General features: G+C 38.9%; 1 protein-coding gene across 11 annotated transcripts in view; it reads left to right on the forward strand.

Annotated features, from left to right (window-relative positions):
* Ehbp1 (EH domain binding protein 1) overlaps positions 1–10,226 on the forward strand; it is a 280,423-nt gene that overhangs the window by 227,540 nt on the left and 42,657 nt on the right. For 7 of the 11 annotated variants that reach the window (XM_034508576.2, XM_076938039.1, XM_076938036.1 and 4 more), the window contains 3 exons: positions 1,558–1,696; positions 1,852–1,958; positions 4,619–4,742. In XM_034508576.2, coding sequence (XP_034364467.1) covers positions 1,558–1,696; positions 1,852–1,958; positions 4,619–4,742 — 370 coding nt within the window. The remainder of the gene's footprint in view (positions 1–1,557; positions 1,697–1,851; positions 1,959–4,618; positions 4,743–10,226) is intronic. The other 4 variants (XM_076938043.1, XM_076938041.1, XM_034508577.2 and 1 more) reach the window with 1 other exon arrangement.

Genomic DNA, 10,226 nt, shown 5'->3' on the forward strand with positions numbered 1-10,226 from the left:
TTTTTTGCGTTCAATTTAGCTTTCTGCACTGGATTTAATGCAGAATGAAGCTTGCCTAAGAATAATACAATGGATTGAAAAGGCTAACTGAATTAGTGGGTTTAGAGGAATACATTTGTAAGATGGCAGAAGTTCCTAGTCATAGAAAGGTTTCTTAAGATGGGATTTGCTGGTTAATCACACTGGTATTTTAGCATGCTGCCAGCCCTAAAAATTTTTAGCCACATTTGTTTATATTAGTAAAGACTTAAGTTTTAAACTATTGGATAATCATTAAAATAATAGTAAAAAAAAATAATACTTTTCAAGAAGTTAATGCCAGAAGTATTTGTATTCTAATTACCTAGTTAGGATATTATAAGGTTGATCCTAGTAATAAATAACTTTGAAAATTTTAAACAGTTGTTTCATTTTCCTAAGTTAGTTATCTACATATATGAAACTGTTTTTGTTTTGCAAAAGGCTCTTTTGTAGTAATTTCTAAAGTTATTCCAACAAAACATAGCCTTTAAACAGATTGCGTTTGTGTGACTCTTTTTGGTGGAGGTTTTGAAAATGGTGTTTAGTAGGAGCGTACAGTGCCCATCTGCTCTTGCAGCTTTCAGCATTGATTTGGGTTTTTATTTTTTTTTAATAAAATGCAGTTTACACATTTATAAATGAGGCATTCTGTGTTTGTGGAAAAGGATAAACTGTTACCTTCCCTTGAGGATTCTGTATCCCAGGCCTCCTTGAGGCTAGAGAATGGGCCATTGGAGGGCTCCCTCATTACTGATTGTCTCAATGCAGAGGAAGGCCAAAGTCTTGGTAGCTTTTGATAACCAGTTTCAGCATTCAGCAGGCTTAGCTATTAGTCATGCATCTTAGCCTTTCCCTATTTACTTTCAAAACACTTAATAAAAATAATAAAAGATTAGGTATAAAATGAAATATTTGTTTGGTACACAGCCCCTCGTATCTGCAGCTTCCACACACTGCAGTGGCTCAGTCTGCTGGGATATTTCTTGTTGATAGAACCATTTGAATTTGTTACCAGTATTAACATAGGAAGCTCCCAGAAAAGATAATTGTAGTTTCCTTGGCTGTAAAGGGCTTACTTACAAATCGGGCTTTGGAAAGTTATAGCTGATGAAATTCAGTTCAGTGGGGTAGTATTATAATCCTACCTTTTAGCCCTCGCCCAGCATTAGAGGTTATCTGAATGGGCATAAAATTGGAAACTATTTCTTCTTGTCATACAAGTCTGTAGGACTACAAACTGATGGGGTAGAGTTGTGGGGGCGTAGGACGTAACATGGCTTCAAATGATGCTTTTATCACCAGCAGAAGACATAAGAGCTTGTAGTGTCTGACACCGAAGTCATGGATGTTTTAAACTCTGTATCCCATAGTTTTTTCTAACTGGCCATAGAACTAGCTGCTGAGCAATTTATAATGCTTTAAGATGCTTCTAAATAGCTTAGAAAAGTCAGCGTCATCTTAAGTTGGTAAAAATTACCTGCTTGACATAGAATTCCGTATCTGGGACTACTGTGCCATCTATCCCTTTGCTTTTAGAATGGCGTGGAAGATCTCCGGACTGAACGATTACAAAAAGCAACAGAACGTTTCAGAAACCCTGTTGTGTTCAACAAGGATTCTACAGTCAGAAAGACTCAGCTCCAGTCTTTCAGTCAGTATGTTGAGAACAGACCAGGTAGGAGTGCTTTTAGAACTGTCTCATGATGTAACAGTATTTAACTGTAAGTGTATATGTATTAAATGTAGAAACGCTGATAATGTAAAGCCACATTTCAATATATAAATATCAAGCTTTATAATAATTTTACATGCCTCTCCCCTTTTTTTAAGAGATGAAAAGACAGAGATCAATACAGGAAGATACAAAGAGAGGAAATGAGGAGAAGGCAGCGATAACTGAAACTCAGAGGAAGCCATCAGAAGATGAAGTACTTAATGTATATTAATTTTTTGTGTGGTTTCATGATTGCTGATAATTCCAAACTGTATGTGGAAATAGTGCCTTTATTTGTTAAAATGAGATGTTAGGTTTTTTAAGATGTCAATCTCCAGTGCATTCAAAGCAGTGTGAGAGGGGTAGGGCTGCTGAATTAGTCTGCAGAGTGGTGATAATTGTCAGATAAAAAAAAAATGAATTTTTCAGAGTTCCACAGCCCCAGCTTCCTTGAGACATTTCCATCAGGGCACTTCCCATAAAGAGATTCCAGTATTGATCTACCGGGAGGATTTTAATTATTACAATAGCAGATACCGCAGGGCTGCAGTCAGAGGGAGAAGTCACATGAGACCTGCTAGAATTTCTCAGCCAACCCATTTTGTTGGCTTGGGTTAATGGGTGTTCAACCTTTCCATTATCCAGATCAGCCGTGAATTACTAGCTGAATGATGTTTGCATTAATATAATATATATGGTAATTTCTTCACTTAATTAACGGGGAGGTTCAGCTCAGTAGGGGTATGGGCTGATCATGTGTAAAATTGATTTGTGAGGGAAATATTTGATAGACCGCAGGGAGAAAGCTGCTTTTGATGGACAGCTGCGGGACAGAAGCAAGGAGAACAAGTTTTAACTTGAATTTTTGTCTAGAAAGAAGTGCGGCTCTCTTTAATGGTGTTACTTTTGTATTATCTACAGTTTGAGTATTTTCACTGTTTTAAAAAAATTCATCGTTTTTTGAAATTTTAATATTATCTAAACTGCAACTCAAAGTTATCAGCAGCATTTCAGGACTCTAAAAGTACCCCATTTTATGTTTTCACCTTCAGGAGACCCAGAAAAGTCTAAGTACAAAAAAATGCCCTGGGTGGTTTCTGAGAAAGCATTTGGTGTAGCTTAGTGAGCCTCAGAGTGTTTGTGTGCAGTGTGCGCTCACACTAGCGTGGTCTGGTGACTAGTCCTCAGCACTGCAGAACTAAGAGACCTAATGATGATTTTTGTGCTGTGCAATGGAGTTTAGTGTTGCTATCATTTCTGCATTCTTGTTTGTATTGTCTACAAAGTACAGTGTTTGTTTTATCCCTTTGGATGGGACTACAAACAGAAAAGTCCTTTAGAAAGCTCTGTGCTGTCTAGTAGGTACCTAGGAAACATCCACCAGGTTACTCTTAAATTTGATATTTCCCAGGAGCACAGATTGAAATGAAGACTGTCCATTTTGTGTGAATCTTTAAACAATGTAGTGACATTGTATTCAGTGACTATAAGAGTGCCAGACTGACAATTTTCTGAAATACTTTTACTTTAAACTTATCAACTGCCATAATCAATTTAACAAGTAAAGGTAATAAAAATGCAGTTTTCAATAGTTCAGAAAGTGTGTAAACTATAATTGAACATATTAATTGACCATGGGAATTTATAATAACTGTAACTCTTGGTTTTGCATCTTGCTTAAAGAATCTAATTTCTCCCAGCTCTCTTAACACCAGTGTGCCTCCTGCACCAGATGCTCTGGGAAAGCATCTGACAGGACTGTGCCACTTCTGTCTCTGAATGAATAGTGCTTTACAGATTGGCGGTCGTGGCTGTGACAAGTAGCGACTAAGCTATCATTTAATACCTAGGAATCTCAAAGGGTACAAGAGTTACGACAACGAGAGCTTTTTATTTATTGTAGCAATACCATAAGTAACAACCCTTTCCATATAATATATACCTATAAAATAACAATTAAAACCTAAAGCTGTACTGGTATTTCATAATAAAACTTGTATTTCAAGCAAAATTTATAAAATTTATAGGAGCATTTTTAAATTTTGGATAACTCTGAAAGTAAATTTTCAATTACAAATATAATTTTGGTTAAAGAGAAAATTAAACAGTGAACTAGGTGTAGCAAGGTTTGATATCTGTCTAGATAAAATTTATATGCCTAAAGACTAGTAACACTTCATCTCAGTATTATACAGAATCTAGCTAGAAGAAAACACAGAGACATTGCAAACTTTGTTTCATTCAGTTGTTGATTTCCTAGATAGGGCCTCACTAGATAGTCCAGGCTAGGCTGGAACTTAGGACATAGATCAGGCTAGCCCTGAACACTTAGGCAGTTCACCTGCTTCTCTACCTTCTGAGTGCCAGAATTTCAGGCATGCACAACCATACCCCCACCTCTTCTTATCATTTAAATACATGTGTATATTAAATGAGATAATTCCTACAAAGCAAAAGCAAAACAGGGGCATCTTTTTACTTTTTGTTTCTACAGAAGAAATATGGATCTAAAGCTCAATTTCACAGCAAAACCTTGCTTCTATATATTGTACTTTTGAATGAAAGATTTAATAGTCACCAAAGGAGAAATTATTTCATGCCTAAATTACTGACCTAATTTAGGGGGGAAAGCCATGTAACTAATTGTTAACTTTTTATATCTGACAACTCTGGGTGTGGATTTATTGTTCAGTCTTTGCAACAGTTTGTTATACATGATGCATATGAAAGATTGCTAAATGCAGGGAGGGAGGCATGTTGGTGCTCAGGTTGAGTCTAAGTGTGTGTTTGCTTCTCTAGGTAAGTGCTTTACTAAGTGTTTGTAGAAAGGAGAATTGCAACTTACAAGTGATTTTCCCCCTTCCTGTTTGTTCTCGTTAACAGAAAGGGTTCAAAGACACCAGTCAGTATGTTGTAGGGGAATTGGCAGCACTGGAGAATGAGCAGAAGCAAATTGACACCCGTGCCGCGCTGGTGGAGAAGCGCCTCCGCTATCTCATGGACACAGGTACGGTGCCCAATTACACTGTAAACAGTTTTGGCAAATTGAGCGTTCACAAACTCTTATAGAGTTTTGGAAGTGTGAATCTTTGAAGCCTGAATGTTCAGCAAAACTGCCTTGAAAATAAAAAGGCTGCGATTTGCAGCCACCTCTCTGGGCCCTGGTGATAAGAGCGCCTTCATGGGAAGTGATAACTCACCCTGATACCGTGTGAGCCAGCACTATTGAACAGTGTGCTCATCCATGCAGAGTTGGAATACACATCTGTGCCTCATTGATATGCCACTGCTTAAAAAAAAGTAAGATCTTTACTGTTCTACTGATTCAGTGGGGAAAAAGAAAGATTTGGCCAGCTAAAGCCATGTACTGCGTGAAGCAGAGTGCTGTGCATAGGGCTGGCTCCGTGGACTAGATCACTGAAATTTGAGAATACTATCTGGTTACTGATGCTCCACTATTTTTTTTCGAGAGAACAGGTTTTTAAAAGTCTGTAATACTTTATGTCATAGCTGCATTTGAAAGGATTAAAGTATATAGCAAGGTTTGTAAAGATGGGTTGGCACAGCAAGTTAACTCCTGAGCGAAGGGTAGAGCGGTATTTAATGCTGATTGCCAATGAAGATTATATAGATCTAAGAGCACAATAAGCTATTGGAAAAGAACTCTATGCATGTGTGCATATGTGTGTGTGTTTCTTTAAAGTGCTACTCCTACAAAATAATAACAATTGAGGATTAAGTTCAAACCCTTCACAGCAAGTTGAAGGTAAGTTATGGTATGAAAACCATAAATGAGGGTTAAAAATCTATTCCAATTAGCTGATTAAACCTTGTGGCCAATTTTAAAGACTAGCATGATTTAGAATTGGGAGGCTTTCCTGAACTTTTCTTGTATGCTTCCTTAAACTATATTTAATAATATAACTTTACCAGAAATAAGCTTCTTATACAGGGTATTTGAAAATGCATGTTTTAGAGACATCAGAAATTAGTCAGGTAGGGATGATTGGGCCTGTTGTGATCCCCGGGATCCAGTGGGTTCCTCGCTGTTCTGTGAGACTCCTGAGCTGCTCCTGGGGCTCCTTGGACTCTGTTAGGATTCCCCGCCTCTCTTTAAGGAGAGTGAGCTTAGGTATGTTTTTCTTGAAGTAGTGGACCTCTTAGAAGACTTAGGAGGAAAACTTCTTCCATTTAAAACATAAAACAAACAAAAAACACATTGGAGGAAGTAGTTGTTGACACACCGTGTACTGATGAGGGGCAGATGTAGCAGGTGCTCGGGGTCCATGGATCACCAAGTGCAAGCCCTGAGCAGAATTCAGGCCACCAAAGTCCTGTCGGGGCCCTTGTCCCCACAGCAGAGTAAGTAGACTGTGTTTACCAGTACCCCAACGAGTCTTGCGTGTGTCCTGCCCTCTGAACAATACACAGTCATGTAGAGTAGGCACACATCTATAACTTAGTATATTGCTGTACATTTATATTTTTTCTTTAGTTTCTAATGGACTCTAAGTATATTAGCTGTGCTAGGTATAAAAATGCAAATACTTGATAGTATAACTTCTCTAATAATTTTGAATTATTTTCTTAGCCACTTTAAGGTGACTGATAATAACTTTCCGCTTTGCTTCTGTTGCGTTGATAAATGGAAGATTGCCTTTGCTGATTGTACTGAATGGAGCCAATACAAGGAGCTTTATGCTGGTAGTAAGGAAGCCAAAATGCTTTCCTCTTCTATTCATGGAACTGATTTATCAAGGGTTCTAACCAAAAGTAACTCAGGTTCTCCTCCCTAGCCCGTCCATCACCAGTGCAGCTTGGGACGGCTTCCCCAGCTACAGATCAGCTTTACTTGAGGGTTATGGACTACAAACTGATTCTAGAATCCCTTTGGGGATTATCATAGCCCTTATTCACAAGATAGAATTTTATCCTGAGTAGGCCTCTGCTGCAGATTCAGACTAAAACTGACCCAACTTGATAAGCTCCCAAAATCACCATAGACTGTGACAAACCTCCTCCAGTGCCAAAAAAAAAAAAAAAAAAAAAGCTATACTCAGATTAAAAACTATTTAGTATATGAAACACAGATAGTAAGTTAGCGACAGCACTAAGCTGTCATTTTCTTTGGGGTCCTAGTACACTCCAACTTATGTGCTTTAATAGTATCTCTCTCCTGGGATGTTAAAGATGTGGGTGTACTTCCTGAACCTTAGCCTTAGAGGTGAGCACAGCTTGGTCTTCACGTGTTGCAACTCAAGCTCACATAGGGAAAATGATTCATTTGCAGTGACCTTGGCTCCAGCAAGGTAGTTCAGTGGGTAACAGTGCTTGCCGAACAAGCCTGACAACCTGCATTGGATCCCCAGAACCCATAGAAAGGCGGAAAGAAAGGGCTGACTCCACAGATTTGTCCTTTTGACCTCTACAGAGCAGGCATGTGCTTTTGTATGGCACATACACACAGTACTAAATAAAACGTAAAGGCAGCGTTATTAGGAAAGGCAGAGTCACAGCCTGAGCACTAGGCTAGCCTAGAGCTCAGTCTTCCTGCCTACCTCGGCCTTGCATGAGCGGGGATTGTGGTGTTCGCCACCACACTCAGCATCTGCTAGATCTTATTTTTTTTTTTTTTTTTTTTTTATTTTTTTTTAAACTGGGAAATACTGCTGTATTTACCTTTTCTGTACACTTGTATATACAGGCTATACTCAGTTATTTACAGATTAAAAATCCACATGATCTAAAATTAACCATTTGAAAATACATGATTCTGTACATGTGCTGTGTGCAGGTCTCTAGTATTTAAGGTAGTCACAGTGTTGTGTGGTTGTTGCCACCAGATACAAAAGTTTCTGCCACCAAAGTAGAAATTCTGTCCTCGTTTAAACAGTAACTTTCTTTCTTCCTCCCAAGCCCCTGAGAACTCGTTTCCATTTTGTTTCTGAATTTACTTTTTTCTAGATATTTTATAAAATGGAACTGCACAGTTTCTCCTTCTGTGCTTGACTCTTGTTTAACATAGTTTTTACAGTTTGTTTGTGCTACTGGCATGTGCTTCATCTTTTTTACGGTGAAGTAGTATTTTAGTGTCTGTGTGTACATATTCTGTTTGTCTAGCTATTAATGGACAGGTTTTTATAATTAAGTTTTTGATTATATGTAAGGGAGTTTTGACTGTATGTTTGTGTACCACGTGTGTACATGTGTGGTGCCCATGGAGGCTGGAAGAGAGCCTTGGTTCCTCTGGGACTAGAGTTACAGATGGCTGTGAGCTGCTATGTGGGTGCTGGGAATAGAACCTGGGTTTCAGTGCTTAACTCCTGATTGACAGCTCTTATTTTTTGCTTTTTGACCAGTGAAAACATTGATGTATAGACATCTATTTGAAATACCATTTCAATTCTTTTGTATATACACCTAGGAGTATGATTTCTGGATCATATTAAAGTTCTATATTCAATCAAGTTGTGAAATTTAGAAATTAAAATACATTTCCCAAATGAAACTCTGTTTCATTAAATAATACTAATGATTATTCCAGTTCCAAATTCCTAGAGTGTAAGTAACTGGAGGTTTTAAGGACTACCTGTTTGAGGAGATGAGAAAAGGAAGAAATTGGATGGAGGCCCAAACTGCTGGACCCTCTCCTGGCATGTTGACAGGCTGCTCTAACAAGGAGAGAGAGCCTTGGTGGGTCATGCAACAAGATGAGGAGGTGCCACAGGTGTGAAAGGCAATAGCTTGGAAGGCCATCGGTGGCGGGGACAAAGCAAGCATGGGGATTTATGCAGGTGCCTCCTTATCAGGTTGCTGAGCTAATCCAAAATTGGTGATAGTGTGGACTCATTCATTCATATTCTCTCCTTACCTTCCCCTGCTCTCTCAGCAAAACTTAATTAGAATTACGTAGTAAATATATTCCAAACTGACACTGTGGAAGTGCTGCACCAATGAATCTTCCAGCAATGTTGTAACCCTGGCAGACGCAGTTTGTAATGGGAATGTTAGGATTCCTTACAGTATTTGCTGCGGTTTGTATCATTGCAGTGAATGCTATTTATTTTCTATTTTTGATTGTTTCCATTTGATAGTCATATTTCTTATTATAAAACTATACTGTTTTCATCCAGTAATGTGGGAGATTTTTTTAAATAACATTTACATTTTAAGTATAAAAATTAAACACATAGGGGAATTTGCAGCTTTATAACCTTAAGTAATTTTTATAGAGTCATGATAGTAGCCCCCCTAAATCCCAGGCCAGATGGAACTGATTCCATGTCTTTTCCTAGAGCATTGGCTGCAAACACCCGACTGGCTGTTTAAACGTACTGAGCAGGAAAAAAAAAAATAAAATGAGCTAAAAGAAATACTCTATGTAGCCTTCAGAGTTTCTCCTCCATTAAGGATCTACATGTCATAATGAGCTGTTTTAAAGAGGGAAATGGAATGTATGTGGTGGCTTCTACCTGTAATTGCAGCACTTGGGAGGCTAAGGCACATGGCACATGACTTGGGCCACGTGGCAAAACCCTGTCTCAAACCATGACAAAAACAGGGGAAATGTTGAGCACATGCACACAAAGTAGATTGTGTGTGTGTTAGTACTGATAATTGGTCTTTTCAAATCACCAGAGTTTCACACATTATCTTCTACCTAGTCTGGCAGTGCTGACAGTAGTTATCATACACTTCTTATGTGTCTAGCTCTATGAAAAATAAGCGAAACACTTGTTTGATTTGTTGTCTGTTAGCAATCCTATAAAAGAGCTTCTGCTAATAACTAGAAGTTTTGTATATTTCTTTATTTTTGTTTTATATGCACTTAAGTGTTTTGCCTGCATGTATGTATGTCTGTGTGAGGATGTCATATCTTGGAGTTAAAGGCAGTTGTGAGCTGCTGTGTGTGTGTGGGGGGGGGGGGGGGGGGAGTTGAACCCTGGTCCTCTGCAAGGGCAGTCAGTGCTCCTTTTTTTTTTTTTAAAGTTAAAGTTTTGGGTTTTTTATTTATTTATTTTCATCAAACACTGCCCCATTCCCTTCTCCTCTGAAAGGGTTGTCCCAACCCCCCCAACCTCCACCACATTCCATCCACCCTGGTGCATTCAGTCTCTGTCTCTTACTGAGACCAGACAACTGCTGAGCTATCCATGTGAGTCCCTCCCAAAGCTGGGCAGGAGATCAAAGAGAAGGACCTTCCCCTAATAGAGGAGGACAAGTCTTCAGTCCAGGGTATACAGTGGCTGTGCCCCCCTGGTAGAACCTCTTGTGCAAGTAGGAAACTGACTAGTCTGCTGTCTGAGGTCCCAGCAGCCTCTGGGAGGCCCCTATCCTTGCTCTTCCTCTGAGAGATGCACCTGATTTTTCTAGGGTTTTGTTAGCAATTTGGTGGGTCCTCTCCATGCTGTTTCATGCTCTGTAAGGAAGTTTAAGAGAAGCAGCATTCACTTTAGTTTATGCAAAAAAGATACTCAAGCTGAGTATGGAG

The sequence above is a fragment of the Arvicanthis niloticus genome, chromosome 7 (assembly GCF_011762505.2).
Source record: "Arvicanthis niloticus isolate mArvNil1 chromosome 7, mArvNil1.pat.X, whole genome shotgun sequence".
NCBI classification, from domain to species: domain Eukaryota; kingdom Metazoa; phylum Chordata; class Mammalia; order Rodentia; family Muridae; genus Arvicanthis; species Arvicanthis niloticus.